At 40.1% G+C, this 16,222-nt stretch overlaps 4 protein-coding genes and 2 non-coding genes across 7 annotated transcripts; 3 read left to right on the forward strand and 3 right to left on the reverse strand.

Annotated features, from left to right (window-relative positions):
* Nucleotides 1–2,388: 2,388 nt before the first annotated feature.
* On the reverse strand, nucleotides 2,389–3,111 carry LOC117569086 (uncharacterized). The gene is made up of 2 exons (XM_052003975.1): nucleotides 3,017–3,111; nucleotides 2,389–2,962 (listed from the first exon to the last, which is right to left on the reverse strand). Exon 2 carries the CDS (start codon nucleotides 2,957–2,959, stop codon nucleotides 2,429–2,431), a length of 531 nt encoding a protein of 176 aa, XP_051859935.1. The 5' UTR covers nucleotides 2,960–2,962; nucleotides 3,017–3,111; the 3' UTR covers nucleotides 2,389–2,428.
* A 2,852-nt stretch (nucleotides 3,112–5,963) lies between these two features.
* LOC117568481 (uncharacterized) lies at nucleotides 5,964–7,047 on the forward strand. Its single transcript, XM_034249168.2, has 2 exons — nucleotides 5,964–6,744; nucleotides 6,799–7,047. The coding sequence occupies exons 1-2, from the start codon at nucleotides 6,032–6,034 to the stop codon at nucleotides 6,845–6,847; spliced, it is 762 nt and encodes a 253-aa protein (XP_034105059.1). The 5' UTR covers nucleotides 5,964–6,031; the 3' UTR covers nucleotides 6,848–7,047.
* A 1,972-nt stretch (nucleotides 7,048–9,019) lies between these two features.
* Trnat-agu (transfer RNA threonine (anticodon AGU)) lies at nucleotides 9,020–9,093 on the forward strand. Its single transcript has one exon. It is a non-coding gene; the product is annotated as a tRNA-Thr (tRNA).
* Nucleotides 9,094–10,116: 1,023 nt separating this feature from the next.
* Trnat-agu (transfer RNA threonine (anticodon AGU)) lies at nucleotides 10,117–10,190 on the forward strand. The gene has a single exon. It is a non-coding gene; the product is annotated as a tRNA-Thr (tRNA).
* Nucleotides 10,191–10,285: 95 nt separating this feature from the next.
* On the reverse strand, nucleotides 10,286–13,723 carry LOC117569725 (dynein light chain Tctex-type protein 2B). 2 transcript variants are annotated; one of them, XM_034250997.2, is made up of 3 exons: nucleotides 13,483–13,723; nucleotides 10,656–10,985; nucleotides 10,286–10,581 (listed from the first exon to the last, which is right to left on the reverse strand). In XM_034250997.2, the coding sequence occupies exons 1-3, from the start codon at nucleotides 13,497–13,499 to the stop codon at nucleotides 10,416–10,418; spliced, it is 513 nt and encodes a 170-aa protein (XP_034106888.1). In that variant the 5' UTR covers nucleotides 13,500–13,723; the 3' UTR covers nucleotides 10,286–10,415. The 2 variants fall into 2 exon arrangements, with proteins under 2 accessions (XP_034106888.1, XP_034106887.1); XM_034250996.2 differs by lacking the exon at nucleotides 13,483–13,723 and adding an exon at nucleotides 11,046–11,259.
* A 962-nt stretch (nucleotides 13,724–14,685) lies between these two features.
* LOC117571033 (protein late bloomer) lies at nucleotides 14,686–16,044 on the reverse strand. The gene is made up of 5 exons (XM_034252996.2): nucleotides 15,902–16,044; nucleotides 15,442–15,609; nucleotides 15,223–15,381; nucleotides 14,951–15,157; nucleotides 14,686–14,871 (listed from the first exon to the last, which is right to left on the reverse strand). Exons 1-5 carry the CDS (start codon nucleotides 15,959–15,961, stop codon nucleotides 14,800–14,802), a joined length of 666 nt encoding a protein of 221 aa, XP_034108887.1. The 5' UTR covers nucleotides 15,962–16,044; the 3' UTR covers nucleotides 14,686–14,799.
* Between the last annotated feature and the right edge of the window lie 178 nt (nucleotides 16,045–16,222).

A 16,222-nucleotide genomic window follows, 5' to 3' on the forward strand; every position in this document is an offset into this window, starting at 1 on the left:
TCAGTCTCTCCATCGAATTTAGCAGCTTCTCCCTCGATCTCTGCATAATTCGACGATTGCAGCGTGAAGCAGCGGCTTTGGCCTTTGTGTGGTAAACACCTAAAGTAGTAAACTGGGATTTAAGCACACACACACACACAAACACACATGCATAGAGCATACACCTACGTGTCTATAAAAATTTTACGTCGTTCGCATCGAGCAAGGACAAAAACTTTTGCTTGGCTCTGCCAAAGGCAACAGCAGCAACAGCAACGTTGCCAGCCAATGTCGATTGAGAGATGGGCGGTGGGCGATGGGCGGTGAAGTAGAGGAAGGTAAAAACGTTATACAGGATATGCCTTTTATTGCTGTGCGAGAATGGGAAATTGTGATGCCTGAATACATACATAAATTCTTGGTTATACTCGAGTAAAACCCAATAGGGACATTATACATTTACGTCCTACTACTGAATCTATAGAATATGTAAAATACTTTTCAAAAAGATTAAAATTTTTGCAATTTTAATACGTTGCCGGGCGAAAAAGAAGGTGCTGCAAGGAAACACACACACACACACATATGTATATGTACTCACGTGGGTTGCCAGCAGAAGTTCTCGTTGCACAAAGTCGGAGGGCAAACAACAAAAATTTAAAAGTTCCTCTTAAGTTATATGCAAAAGATGAAACAACTCTCTCTGTGTTTGTCCATGTTTGCTCTGTAATTGTTTTTCGAAAAGTTTTATAAGCAGCTGTGTGTTTATAGGAAAACTCCAGCAGTTACTGCACAAAATTCCTTTGGCCACTTTCAGACAACAAACTCTCAAACTAAATACACAAAGATTTGCATTTAAGTCGCATCTCTCAGCACATCAATCTACCCTTATTATGCCCTTTCAAATAGAGGCAAGAATATAACTTTAAATATTAAACATTTTTCTATGATTGCCATAACTTTCATCACTCTTATCAAGTATTTTTAATAAGTAAGAAATAACTTTGAATATTTTTTCAATTTGCTTTGAAATTAAAGTTAATAGTTTATCATCGTTAAGCCAATATTTCTGCACAAATAATGTGTATAATGAAATTCGCTTTGACTCTTAAAATTCTTGCCTTAAAATTCTTGCTATTTTTTCATTGCTTATTTTAAAATGTTGAATATTTATATTTATACTGCAATTCATATTTTTCTTGCACTTCGCATATATAAAATAATAAATAAAAAAAAAAAAAAAATGATAAACAATTAAATTCTTTTCAACTCTTTGATATGTTTTCCTTATTTCTTTGACTTTCTATTTGTATTACGTACTCTTAAAAGAATTTTCTTATAAAAATTCTCGTTTTTCTACATAACAATTTAAATAACTAATTTCTATTTAAATTGTCAATTTTGCGTCGTTATTTCAATTATTTATTCTTTGCACATTATTTATATTCTTTCCTTTCAATATTTTCAGTCATCGTTTTACTGCACAAATATCAGCAATTAAACAGGTAAATAAATATTTGATTTCTTTTGCTTTTTACAAATCTGCAATTTATTTTTGGTATTTCTTACATTTGAACTTTTGCCTGTTTTCGCTTTTCTTTATAATTTTGCAGGACACGCGCTATCCTAAATCATTCTTACCCTAGTAAACTCATTGGTCACGCCGACCAAGTCGGATCCAATAATAACTCAGGGCAGCAGCAAGGCGTTGTCCTGCGTTTTAAAGCCGCTTAAGTTCATGAATCCGCTTCCGGTGAAGCGTCCGCTTATTAAGCAACCCGCGTGCACCTTTAGAGACTTCCCTTGCGTTGCCAGGCGACCATGCCTTTGGTTGCCTAGCATATGGCCAGCCTCGGTGCCTGGCCAAAAGAAGACGTTAGGACACAGCACTCGGCATAGCGCAAGCTCGAGCACAAAGAAACGTTCCCCATTCCAGGCGTTGGCATTTAAGATAAATGATCGCCTGCCAACAATGCACAAAGAAGAGTCACAAAAAGTTTGGTCACGTTTGTGCTATTTGGCGGCGGAGGCATATGCTCCATTTGGGGTAGCTAGCATCTTATAATATGACAAGGGTTGGAGGAGGGAGAGGAGAGGGGGAGAGACAGGAAGTTGGCAACGTCTAGGTTGCATTTACCTTGCCGCAATTTTAATATGAAGCTGCGAGTTTAAAATTCAAGACACATGCAGCAGCTTAAACGTTTTAGAAATCTATTTTTCAAATGCCAAGTCTGGCCAGGGGATGAGGAAGAGATGAAGCAAAGGGGGCAGAAGCAGTCACATGTGTGCGTGCAAATTGGCAAACGTTGCGAGCATTTAATTGAAACGTCTGCCGAGCAGCACAACAAAAGAAACAGACGAAAAGAGAGGGAAAAAGAGAGAGTAAGAGCAGGTGAAAGTGTTTCAAAGTGTGCAGAACAAACAATTTTTTACTATTTCCGTTAAACACTCAAAATAAAAAAGTGAGCAAATAAATGCCAAGTGGTAGAATGAGAGAATAAAGGACATACAACTCCAAACAGATGCCGGACATCAAGTGATGTTTGTCCAACGCCCGCTGCGCCGCCTTCAGCTTGGTGCAGTGCTCGTAAAGAATTAAAGTGTGTCGCATCACATTGTACTCCACCCGCTGCAAGTGCTCCAGCTGCACTTGGAACTGCTCAAAGTCTTGCGAGTGCATCTGATCGTAGATTTCACCAAGCACCTCATGCGGTATATGAGTATCCATGCGTCTGATCAAATTCGCATCCACATCGGGCAACTCTTGCAACAGCACTTTGTAAACAGGCAGCGAGTCCATTGTCTTGTTGTTGCGCTGCAGACGCTTCAGCAGCCGACGCAGTGTGCTCTCCTCCTGGGGCGGGAATGTACCAGCCATGTAGTTCAGTGTGCCCAGCGCCTTGTCATAGTTGCCACGACAGATGAACTTGACGATGCCATCGGCCACATGCCGCTGCAGTGGTGTCAATGCTTGGGACATTACCTGCAACCGGAGAGGCAGCTGTGATTAAGTCGAATGTTGGTAGATCATCCTCACCTTCTGTAACGAGAGTTGAGTTTATGTTTTCCTTTTAGTGTAATTTTTTTCTTCTATCACCTACTGTGTTTAATTTGAAAATGTTTCCGTGTGTGTCTGCTTCTATTAAAGCTATTCCGCTTGATGACGGAGGGCCATAAATCGAGCCACATATGTTGGCATTACAAGTGGCTCCTGCGCCGTCTGCGCGCCCAATTCAAATGGAAATCAAAGTGGGCGTTCATGAGTTAAACACTCCAATACAGCTGCAACTCCAACTCCGGCTGCGACTTCATTCTGCAACTCGCGCTTCGGGCAGGATGTGGCAATGTGACAAAGTCGCTGCCAGTTGCGAGCACTTGTGGTTTACGACCTGGTTCTGCGTTTCAGCTCTTTGAATTCTCTTTCTCCCTTTCCTCACTCATACACACACATACACGCATTCGCACACTCAAGTGGCTGCGCTATAAAATGGCGGCAAGCATTTCCGCTTCTGGCTGCCACATTACTCAAAAATTTATTATTCTCATCTAGATGAGTTCATTATTTCGCAGCGGCTGCCAATGCCGTTGACTGCTGAGTACTGAGCGCTGAGTGCCAAGCGCTGAATGTCGAATGCGAAAACAATTTAATTTTATTGTTTTTCACATAAATTTGTTTGTGTTTTTCCTACGCTTCGCATCGCTTCTGTTATTCAACAGAATTATGCATTGTTTTTTTTGCAAAAGATTCCATATGAAATCTGAGACACATCTAGCAGCTAGCAGCTGCGCGTATGGAGGGGGCGGCATAAAAAGTTGGGTGGTCCTCTTCCCAGTTGCACTGCTGTGTTGCCCCCTACACTGGTCGCCATATAATTGAGTCACGTTTGCTCTGGGATTATATGCGCTTGGGTAACATATTCAGATTTATGCCGCGATGTCGATTCACATGCGTATACATGCAAGTATAAACAAATTGCTGTTGCCAGTGTGTGTGTGTGTGTGTGTGTGTGTGCTGTGATTTATGATAACAATATATTCCTTTGCATATTAGCAAAGTATGGCAGCCACGATGCTAAAGTATTGAAGGTTTTCAACGCTGATGCACACTTCAAAATTATTAAGATTCTGTTTTAGCTTAAAAAACTTAAATTTTATTTAGTACTACAATTTATATAAATATACTACCAACACACTACTACTACCAACACTCTAAATATATTTTAAACTGATTTAATTTGCTTTACGATATTTAAATAAAATGAAACAGAAACCTTTTCATCTCAATTTTGACTATTTGTATTAACCCTTTTTCATCGCAGAACTTTCAGAATTTTCTTGAACCAGTCTTCATATATTTTCGGTATATTTTAGTATTTTTAGAGTATATTTTTTAAAAAAAAATATTAAGAATAATACCGTATTCGACTGTAGGTTTCTTTCTTGTTAATTTATAAATTAATTTATTCGGCGACTCTTTAATTAAATATTAAACATTGTTACAATTTGAAATAAGAATTAACAGCTTAAATTGCTATACTATTTCCAAATGTACAAGATTTTTAAGTTGCAATATTCGTTCAAACAAACAGATCGGCGATTTGCATTTAATTTTATTTTTGAACTTGTGAATAAATACCAAAATATTTTGCATACTTTATTTCGAAATTAATTAATAACAAACTACAAATCATTTTTTTACTAACAATAAATATCATACTCTAACAAATTGCTTAAAATAAATAATAATATTGTAGTTGAAATTCCTATACAATTTCTAAATCTTGCAACATTGTTATTGGCAACACAACTAGCTACCTTTATATGTGTAGTTATCTCACTCATGAGCTATTGATTATACATATTTCAAAAGCTGAACCATTGAAAACATATCACAGCACCCGTTAAGGCCACAAATAAACCAATTTTGTACGTTGTTATTAAAGCAATATGCAACACGCTTTGCTCTCATTTCGGGATACGTGTTTATAATGCCAATAACCTGGCGCTCCCACACGTTGAACTTGTTCCCCCGTCCGTTCCTTCTTAGCACAATCGTCAATAAACAGAAACTAATACATGACAGACACAGAGGAGAAGGAGAAAGAGTGTGGGAAGTTGAACAGGAATCAAAATTCGTGCTGGCATGCAAGTTCAATGTACATCTTCCTGGACTGGCAACGAAATTTAATTTATCTGTATCAGTTCCACTTGCCCTGAAATTCAGATGACAGACAGAGCGGCAGAAGGCAGTCAGCAGGCAGTCGAGGAGTTGTGTCAATGCCACAGCTGGAGGAACACATGTTCCGACAAATCATCTGCCATGTCACAATGCGCAACGGCATGCAGAAATTTTCTTACTCCACTTCGGGGAAGCTGTTTTCACCCCACCAAACAGAGCGAGAGAGACATCGTCATGGATATGGATATGGATATGCAGGGGGTTGGGAATTGGGCTCTTGGATATATGCGATAAAATAGTTTGCACAGGCTGCACACGCTGCACGTGACAAGACTTGGCGAAAAGTGAAACTTTCTGTGCAAATATTTTATGCAGGCAAACAACAATTTTTTGAGTAAAACGATTCGAGCTTAAAGCGTTCCTCCTACCATCCCATCCTCTAGCGTTTGGGGCCGCAAGTGTCATTAATCAAATGGTACCCAATAATTTCGTCGGCGTGTCAACGTCTGCCAACCCTTCTGTTATCCTTTATCCTTTTTTGGCTGTTGCTTGCTAAGCAGCCATTTTTGAAATATGAACTTTTTGAGTCCTTGTCGTTGCGCTGACGAATGCCGGCAGTCATTAATAAATTAGGGGTTAAAATGCCATAACAGCAGGCAAAGGCATCAAAGGATGGAGAAAAGTTGTTTATTTAATTGAAAGTGAAACGAGCGAAAACAGATTTGTTTAACTCAATTAAAGGGGGGAAAGTAGAAAATGGAATTTGATTTTACGATCTCAGCAGTTGCTGTCAACAATTCATATTTAGTTTCATTTAATCACCCACAATTTAGTTCGAGTTCGAGTTCGAGTTCAAGTTTTTGTTTTTTCGTGATGGATTATAGAAATTTAGACTCTTGGTACAAGGGCAAGTGCCACGCCCCCGGCATAATAGTCGAAGAGGAGGCTGAAATCACTGAAAACAGTGAAGACACACATTTCGCAGCTGAAGAGCCCGACTACGATTTGGCCTACGATGAACTGGAGTCCATCAAAGGGCGGTTGCTGCTTCTGCGCAGCAAGTTGCTAATAACACCTCCAGATCCATGTGAGCAAAAGTATCCCATTCCACTAGAGGACGAATCCTTTCGTACGCCCAACCAGCAGCTATTGCTGCAACTTCGACGCAGCAACTGTGTGCTCAAGTGCCAGCTACAGAAGTTGATGCAACATTTGCAAACGACACGCAGTCAAATCAAAGTATTGGAAGCGATGCGTGGCCAGCTGAACAAATGTCTTGGCAAGATGACCAGCGAGGTGCAGAAGTTTCAGAGTTTCCAGCAGAAGGCCATCGAATTCTTTGGCATCTGTCTGGAGCGTCACGAGCAGGTGAAGATGTGCAAAGTGGACAACGAACACTTTGGCGCCAAGGTGCAAGCCATGATGAATCACACCCAAGCCAGACTGCGATATCTGGTGCCGATGCGTTGCCACAATCAGTTGCACTATGATCTTTCTGTGGAGTTGATACTAATACGCATCTTTTTACACTCGCTGTTCAGCAACATGATCGAGGATTGGAATCACTGCAAACGCCATTTCACACAGTAAGTATCTTCGCTTTCCTAGAATATCAGCTACTTTGTTTTATAAAATTTCAGGCGGAATTGGTGCTGCTCAGCTATACTTCCCCCCGTGGACAAACATTGAAGAGCCACCCAGCCATGAATGTATTTCATTTTTATTTTATTTGTTTGGCCAACTTGGTCAAATTGCTGTCTACTAATTGCGTCTGAAATGTAGCTCAATTAACATTATTGGCGCTCGGCGGCTTTTATGGCACTTTTGTGGCCCCTTCGTAATAATTACAAAATTTCAACTGTGCCGCGGCAATTGCCTCAAATTAATGACGTGCATTTTTATTTTGAGAGAATGCCCGTTAAAGTTACAAATATCCCAGCATTTGCTTTACCATCCCTGTGCTCTCCACAAAATACTAATCCGACTTTGGACGCCATACAAATGTACGCATTCCCACCAGGATAAGACGCTACAGCTAAATACGCAATGGAATCAGATAAAAACAAAAGCAGATTTGTCTCTCCCACACAAAACACACGGAAATACCCTAAAAAAAAAGAAAATAGAAGTAAGAGGAATCAGAAAAGTCCTTGACACAAACCATGGAGCTGACAGCCCAAAGCAAGAGCTGGCGGCCACAGTTTTCACATCCTCCCTCTTGGAGCCTTTTTGTCGAAATGCGTAAAAACTCAATTGCTGCGCATTGGCAGACAAACAAACTATGGATTGAGATCGAGCTATGTTACAGTTGCGCCCCCGTTTCCCTGTTTCTCTCTGGGCTAAGGCTACATGGGTTAAATGCGCCTCAGTCCTTGTGCTAAGTGAGATAGCGCCGAAAACGGCAAAAACGAATTTATTGGAGTCATGTGCTGATAAGCGTTCGCTTCAATGCCATGCCAAATTACAATGTTACATGAGAATCCCAGCAAGCATCAGCACAACGAACTGGTAATGCTCTACCCAAAGATACTTTACTAACTACAACTGTTTGCAGATACTTTTGTTTTGTTTTAATTTCAGTCCTTAAATTCCTTTGCCCGCATGGCGTAGGGTATAGAAACACACAGAGAAAGAGATAGACATTGCCAGATACACAGGCAACAAACACATCAGACATCAGAACATGGCTGTAACACAGGAAACGCATTAGATACTTTTTGGTTCGGTTAGCTGGGTCCGGGTCTGGGTCTGGGCCTGGTCAACTGGCCAACTGCTGTTGCTGCTGGTTCAGCTGCTGTGGCAGACATTCGATGTGCGATAAAAATCTGCGTAAAATGATGCGGCAATTTGATGAGCAACTAACTTCGGGCAATTAGTTTGCTATAGCAATCGAGAGTTCGAGAGTTGGAGTTGGCGTAGTTGTCGTGCGTGTTTCTGTTTAACTTAACTGTTGCACCAGTCCATGAGGGTTGACAGGGAATGGCAATTGACATCGGTATCAGAATCAATACGGGGGGAGGATGGGATTGTGTCTAATGGTATTTAGCGTTAATGTGTTTAGCAACTGTTTGAAGTTTTGGTGATTTATGTGAATAGATGCGGATCTATTGAAAGAGTGGTCGCACCTGCTTTGAAAGTATAAACGGGTGAGTTGTTGAGTATTGTATTTGCTACTTTACTTACTCAAGTCTTTGACAATGCAAACTGTGGGGGAAATGGCTGGATGGCTGACTGCCTGGCTGGATGGCTTCTTGCCTTTGGGCTGTTTCTGTTTAGCAGCAATCTCAAAGATACATTCGAGTGCTTGAGTTTGCACTGTACTTGTGTGTGCCGACCGCAAAAGTACAAATAATTTCCATTTGGCCGCAGAAGCAGCAGCGCCAACATTTGCATTTTTCTTCAGCCCCAGCAAACCCACAATATAGACAAACATGCCTGCGAGGCGGTAACTGGAACTTCAGCATCAAGTAAAACTTCGTTTAGTGCGCTCACTGCTGCTGCTGCTGCTGTTGTTGTTGGTTGGTAGTACGAGTATTTGTACAGCCGAGAGAGATATGTCTACTTATAGATACTTTGTCGACTGGGCAAACGAAAAACGATGCGGCACAAGTTGTAGATAAATATGGCATAGATTACATAACTAGTTCAGGGGCCGAACAATAAAACTTTTGCTCTGTACCACAATGACGACGACAACATAAGTATCTATTTTATTCTTTGCCGCTTTCTTTCTTGGCACACACACATATGAGAGATACTTTTAAGTATCTGTGTGCCCTCGCACAGTTATTTATGATTTTTCCCGAACTCCGCACGGCAGTCCGTAGCTCTTGTTCTCTATCTGGTTGGCGCATCTCCCAAGGCGCCGTGGCTTAGTTGGTTAAAGCGCCTGTCTAGTAAACAGGAGATCGTGAGTTCGAATCTCGCCGGGGCCTACAACTAACTCCAACAATAGAAAGTGTGAGGGAGTTAGGTGCCTTTTTTAATTTAATTTCCGTATTTTCCAATTACAAAATGGCAAATTCAAACAGTTTGCGCCTTCTGCTGCCATTTGCTATTTGCGCGCCATTTATTGTTTGTTTCCTCTTCCGCCGACGGCAGCTCCATTAAAGTTTCCTATTGTTGTTCCTGCTGTTGTGTTTGCACACCAACTGACGCGCTTGCCATTAACATGTTTCAATTGCCGCAATAATTGTTTCAATAATCGTTAAATTCAGCAATATTGCCCGGTGCCATGAACTGCTAAAAGTACTGCTAAAGTGCCGTGAGTGTAGAAAAAAGCTCCAATCGGAAAAGCTCCCACTACTGTTTTGCTTTTTTTAGACAGGTAAATCGCCAATCACTGTGGCAACTGATAAGACTCAATAAGTTTAGGGCCTATCAATATAATAAATTTTATAAGAGCGCAAAAAAATAGTTGCCCAACTACCACATACCCTGCATATACTTTAATATTGTCAACGTTGTCGACATATAATTTAATATAGTATAAAGTAATATATCATACCCTAGAAATATACATATTACGTATACGAAACTAGAAAAAAAATTCAAAGCTTAATAAAATCAAATATCATATAGAATATAATTATAAAAAATACTTATAAAAATTGTTTAACAGCGCTATCGAAGTGAAGGCTTCATTAAATCAAATGTTATATTTATCTTTTTCTAAAGATAGATTTATATACTTACATACACAACATACCGTATGTTATTATATCATATATATGCCGCACATTCTCCATGGGGTATTTTATTGTCTAAATTTAGAAAATTTAAGTGTGTACTCCATTGAGAAAGATATCATTATCTTTATGTTTAAACCAAAAACATTTGAACAAATATTAATTTAAACAATGGACTTTCCAGGTACTACGCTATAGATAGCTTTAGGTAGCACCAATTTTGAAGGCCTCTTATCTTAAATTGACTATTTTTCCCGATGAAAACACAACGGCGCCGTGGCTTAGTTGGTTAAAGCGCCTGTCTAGTAAACAGGAGATCGTGAGTTCGAATCTCGCCGGGGCCTTTGAATTGACAAGTTGTTCAGTTCAGCAGTTCATTTTTTTTTAATATTATTCGACTACATTTTAAATTATATACTAATCTCTAAGTCTATGGAGCATGTCTTAACTACGGGTAAGTAACAATAAAATAAAAAACAAACAATTGCAACTGGTTCGTGCAAAGGCTGGACAAAGCTTTACATGCGAAGCTTTATAAGCTTGCAAGCTTTCACAACTTTCACTTTCGGTTAATCCTTGTAGACCAGATACAAGACGACAATCATAAAGTACGTGGGTCGTTCGAAAACAAGCTGAGTGAAATTATCACGCTTCTCGTCCATCAGATGGCACATTCTCTGATAGATGCCCTGGTTCTGCTTCTCCACCAGCGACAAGAGGCACACAATGCGATGGCTGCAAATTACAATTGGGGTCATTTGGCTTGTTTTGTGGTGGAATTGAATTGGCAATAAGTGTGCACCACTCACCGTCTGTGGTTTAGCTTCTTGACCCGATCCCGTATCTCCGCCGACAGACCCTCGACCAGTTGAACAGCGCGCCACGAGTCGTAGCTGCGGCTAAAGCGATCCCACAGCAGACGCTCCTCAATGCAATCTTCGATGATTTTGTGCGCACGTTCCATATTGAAATTGGTGTGAAAGAATTTCCAATCATTTTTCGGCTTCTCCTTCCGTTCGCCTCCCTCGCCCACGGGACCCTCGCCCTCTCCGCCGTTCTGCAGCGCACGGCGGCGACTTAACATGGACTCCGAGAGCAAGGCATTCATCCGATTGGTGGTGCGTACAGACGCAGTGATGCTGCAAGTGAAACACAAAGACTAATCAGTGTTGCTGCCACCAGCTGAGAGCTGCACATACCGCGTCTTCATTGACGTCCAACTGGACGCCGCTACAGTGCCTGACATCTTGGTTAATATCACAATTCCTTAGACGACACGCGTTTGATTGGAAAATCGCGGCCAGCCGGCAAAAGGAAAACAAATGCCTTGCACTGCTATCTGCACACTGACAGGACGACCGAGCGACGTCAACAACAATGACGACGACATCGGCACTGACATGCTGACACGAGGAGCTTCGGCCTGTGCCTATGTCTATGCATGTGCCTCTGACTGTTCCTGGGCATGTGCCTTAAATCTGAACTCACTGTCGGTGCCTCCCCGGGCATCCACACATCATCAAAAAAAAAAAAAAAACAGAAAAGTTTTTGTCGGCGACTTTGTTGGTTTTTCGCCAAACGTTTTTTGTTGGCCTTCCGCTTTGCGTGTCGCTTATCATAAACCCAAAGGCAGCGCTCCAATTGCAACAACGGCGACGTGGAGACGTGGGTGTCATCGCGAGGCCCAGGCCCGAAGCTGAAGCCTAGTCAGGCAGAGTGTTGGCATATGAACGCGCCCTAGTCTGGGGAAATTACTTGAGCACTGCCGGCACGCGAAGCCTTTCGAGTTTATGACTTTTGATCGGTTACTTTGCGACACCTGCAACGTGGCACACCGGAAGGACGAAATCGCGGCCATTGTGCGGTTTACAGCCAAAGTTCAAGTAGTTTGATTGCATTTACGACACTTGGCGAAACTCTTTTCTTCTTTCTTTCTATTCTTAACAACATTTATACAATTTATTGCCTGATATTTACTTCTATGAAGCAACTGCAGAAGCGTATTCAAAGTTCGCGTTCGATTGCGAAACCTTGTATTTACTCAGTTATAGTTTTGAATTTATTAAATTGATATACCCTCAGAGTCACGTGTCGAGAATCTACCAAATAGTTTCCAATACTTTCATATCATCAAGCTGAGTTCTCTAATTGTGTTGAGGTAGTGCATGGAATGCATGCTTGTGTCGAACTTAGACTACAGCGCGTGCCAACCGAATAGAATCGTTTTGCAAATAATTGTTAGATAGATCATAGAATCGAATAGAATCGTTTTGCAAATAATCAATCAATTTAGTTTGGCTTCGAACTCAAATCTGACTTACTTAATGGGCCTAATCAGTCAATACGTTGATTATATAATTTGTATTTAATAGAGATATATGTATGTAATACCAACATAATTTTATATAATGTATTCCACTTCATTACATATTTTAAGTGCTAATTTAATCAAATACAATCCAGCCTGATCTGATTATAAGAATAAGAAGAAAATCACCAACTTGCTCTGAATATATTAAATTTCTTGACTTAATTTTTTATTTTTTATTAGTTAAGCTGGAGTGATTATATGATTTGATCTAATACCTGCATAAATTTAACATTTAATTTATTCAACTTCATCACACATTTTAATTGCAATTTAAAAAATTATTTTGTTTTCTTTCAACTGCATATTTTTCAATTATATATTATAACATAATTTATGCCCTTTAATGCTTCAGATAATATTTTAAGTTAATGTTTAGGTGCTCAAATTTTCAGTAAAGTTTACATGGTTGACTGAATTTCTTTGGAATCAAATCAATTCAATTATTCAACTCAATTCAATTAAATTGTAAAGCCTTCAAAGACATTTATAAAAGTGATTGAGATAATTATCAAATGACAAGAAATTTTCAACGTACACCTAATTGTTTTATTAAATTTATGAAATTAGTATTAATTACGAAATTTAACAAATTTACCTATCAGGATTAATTACAAAATGGTTGAGGTAACACTGCCAACACGTTTAGTTAATAAAAGCAAAAGAAGCTGCTTTGGCAGCAACTTTAGTGCCGAAAACAAAGCGAGGGAGCTGCTGTAAATCTTTTATTACTTGCGCAATAAAAAAGTAACAAAAGTGCAAGAACTACTGAACTGAGAGATAGTAGAATTAAGCGTATCATCATGCGGCATAGATAGCAAGTTACTCACATGTGCGCCCCCGACAATAAATGGTTAGAACTTTAACTGTAATGGTTGCCACTGGCAGTTACCTGGTTACTAATTGCCAGGCACAAACTTTACGACACGTGAATATGTGCCAAAATTAAGTAGGCAATGCCGCAGCCACACATCCATGTTGCTGTGTGACTGCCACATTCGGAGTTGGTAGCAACAAATTAAGCAATTTGTAGGTGGCGACACCCACAAGGGTAACACTTTTGCCATTGCCACAAAGTCAGTTCGTCTCGGCTGTTGCTATTGATGGCGGTGGCGGTGGGGCAGGTTATTAGCACCCGGGTGCACGAACTAACGAACGAACGTTAAACGCGAAACAGTATGTAAACAAATATGAAAATCAAAACAGAAAGGAAAAGGAAATAAAGCAAAACACAAAATACACGCCTTTCATTATTTGCATTAACTTACGCTTGCATGCGACTCATGAGGCGCCTGAAATTATGCTACGATTTTTCGCTTGAATTGTTCTGTTGTTGCTGTTACCCGTTCGGTGTTAGCTGTTAGCTATTGGCTGTTAGTTGTTAGCCCGCTCAGAATATTTGGCAAAACTGCACGTACGCTCGTCCCGAATGAAACTGGCTTTGGTTTCTCAAAACATAAAAGCGCAAAACTAGCGCTGAACATTGCCCAAAACCAGAGAAGAGGAAGCAGCTCTCTAACTGATTCCGCTGACAAGGTGTACGCTCTAAAGGTGATTGTTTCACGATATACCACGCCTCCAAAAACACCGCACCACACCTCGCCGCCCACTTTGCAGCTGGTATTCTCCGAAACTCTCGCTGCCAAGCTTCGGTTTCAGTGGCATGTCTAAGGACAACTCTGAGTTTTTTTATTAGCAACCCCATCGCTTCATTTCGACACACACACACACACACTCAAATACTAGCATCTAACACATGTATGTGTGTATTCTAAATTGTATTTATTTTCAGTAATTTGCTTCATATCTGAGATACACATATAGAACACACTCACACACACTCTCGCACTCACATCAGCACCATCAGCTGGCAGTGAGGCAATTAAAAACTTAGGTTACAAACTGTCGACGCGGCTGCATGCAACCGATTTACTCTGACAGCTTTTCCATGTGTGTATATGTGTGTGCTGGTATCCAAGTTGACTCTATGTGTGTGTAAGAGAAAGAGATCGCGTGCCAAATTCGCGTTGAACATGTCCACTTAAGAATTGCATTTAAAAATCCACAGAAATCGGAACTGTACACGTGAGAACCGTTTAGCTTTGTTAGCCAAATTGTTTGGCCCAAGTGGCACATTGACACATTGTTATGAATATTTTAATATCCACAAATAAACAACCATTTACTCCTAAACTTGATTGTAATGAAAAAACAAATCTAATTGGATAAGCTCTACGTCATATTTCGTTATGAAGAAAAGCGATTTCCAACGATTTGTTTTTCTAAAATGATTCGCTTTTTTAGTTAGTTAGTTTATTCGGAATATCGTGGTGCAATTCAAAGTCTGCGCTATCAATTGTTTTTTCTTATCGTTATTTGAAAGTTAGATTCTATTTCCGGCAATCTAGAACAGAAAACAGGGTGCCTCTTTGACAAACATTAGGATTTCCCAATGATATGGAATTTGAACATTTTAAATACAAATTTTTTATTAGCTAATACTTGATTTACACTAATAACATTTTGGTGAATGCTTACGCATATATACATATTGTCGATTTGTATTACATAAAAGTAAAAAGTACTTAATATCTGGAACGACGTTGCTCATTGTTGAAAGTGATACCCAAAACAGTGGCAAAGACGAAGGCGGCACCCTATGAATAATGAACGGTAGAAGTTGAGTCAATGCTAAAGAGCTTATACCAAATATTTAATATAGATAAGTTAACTTACCTCAACGGCTATCAAAATCCAGCCAAAGACCCTAACGAACTTCAAGGCGTCGTCATAGAAAGCGATCAATTTAGTTAAGCAGCCGTCGGGGTAAACCGAGTGACTTGTTGTTGCAGTTCCATTAGTGTTGGCAGCATAACAACTTTCGGGTGTCGTCAGATTGGCCTTGGTATAGTCATTGGGGCCAGTAATGCCACAGCACTTGAACTGTAGGATTCCAAAATAAATAGATAAATTATATGATCGAAGAGAGGTAGAAAGTCAATGCTTACAGTCTTCTGATAGAAGGTCATGGCATCGGTGCCATTCTTTTGCTGAGCCCAGGCGTTGTTCAATTGACTCCTTGCCAACTGCTCATCGTCAATGTGGTGGACGTAAACGAAGCATAGCACGCAGGACAGGATCAGTATGATCAGCATAATAATGGCATACTAAAGGGGAAAGGAAACGGTTATAATTACTGTATAGATAAAGATTAAATAAATACTCACCATCCATGTTAGACAAGGGCTCTCTTTGATGGCACCACAGCAACCGAAGAAGGAAATCAGAAATACAATCGAGCCGATTACAATGAAAAATATGAGTACGGGACGTGTCTCATTGGCGACATCTTTGAGTGCAATCGAATTGACCACAATCACACCAATGCCGAGCAACTGAAATGGCAAAAAGGGTTATGAAACATACATATATTTATATAGATGTCGACTCATAGGTAAGTACACAAATCAAGCTATATAGATAGGGCCAACAAGTATCTAGCGTGCCGCACCCAATCGTATCTAGGTATGTACACACTCAGCTCACTCATACATCATCCACGCTTGACTGCCGATAATAACAACCACTGAACCACTGAACTACTCTCACAATATAGTATGTTAATACAATCGACACAACTGAACTTTGACGCTCTGACTAACTCGCGAGAACATTGTGTTTACTCACCGCGCATAAAGCGTTGAACAGGAATACTAGATATTTGATCGTTGCCGTTGCACAACCCATTTTACTTTGTTCTCTTTTCTGTTTTCGTTTCTGTTTTTTGACCAAACTTCGATGTTAGCCCGTTGACGACTTTTTTTAGACTAAATATTAACTAAAGTCGCTTTCCCGTTCCAACCGACACCGGCTGCTTGGGCTGTTAGTTGCGATAATAATTGTATGGGAAGTTTTTGTGTGACGACGACGACGAAGGTGTACAATAAATATAACAATAATAACGATAATAAGCGCTCACCTACACTGAGAGAAATGAGCGAGTGCTAC

This window comes from Drosophila albomicans, chromosome 3 (assembly GCF_009650485.2).
Source record: "Drosophila albomicans strain 15112-1751.03 chromosome 3, ASM965048v2, whole genome shotgun sequence".
In the NCBI taxonomy this organism is placed as follows: domain Eukaryota; kingdom Metazoa; phylum Arthropoda; class Insecta; order Diptera; family Drosophilidae; genus Drosophila; species Drosophila albomicans.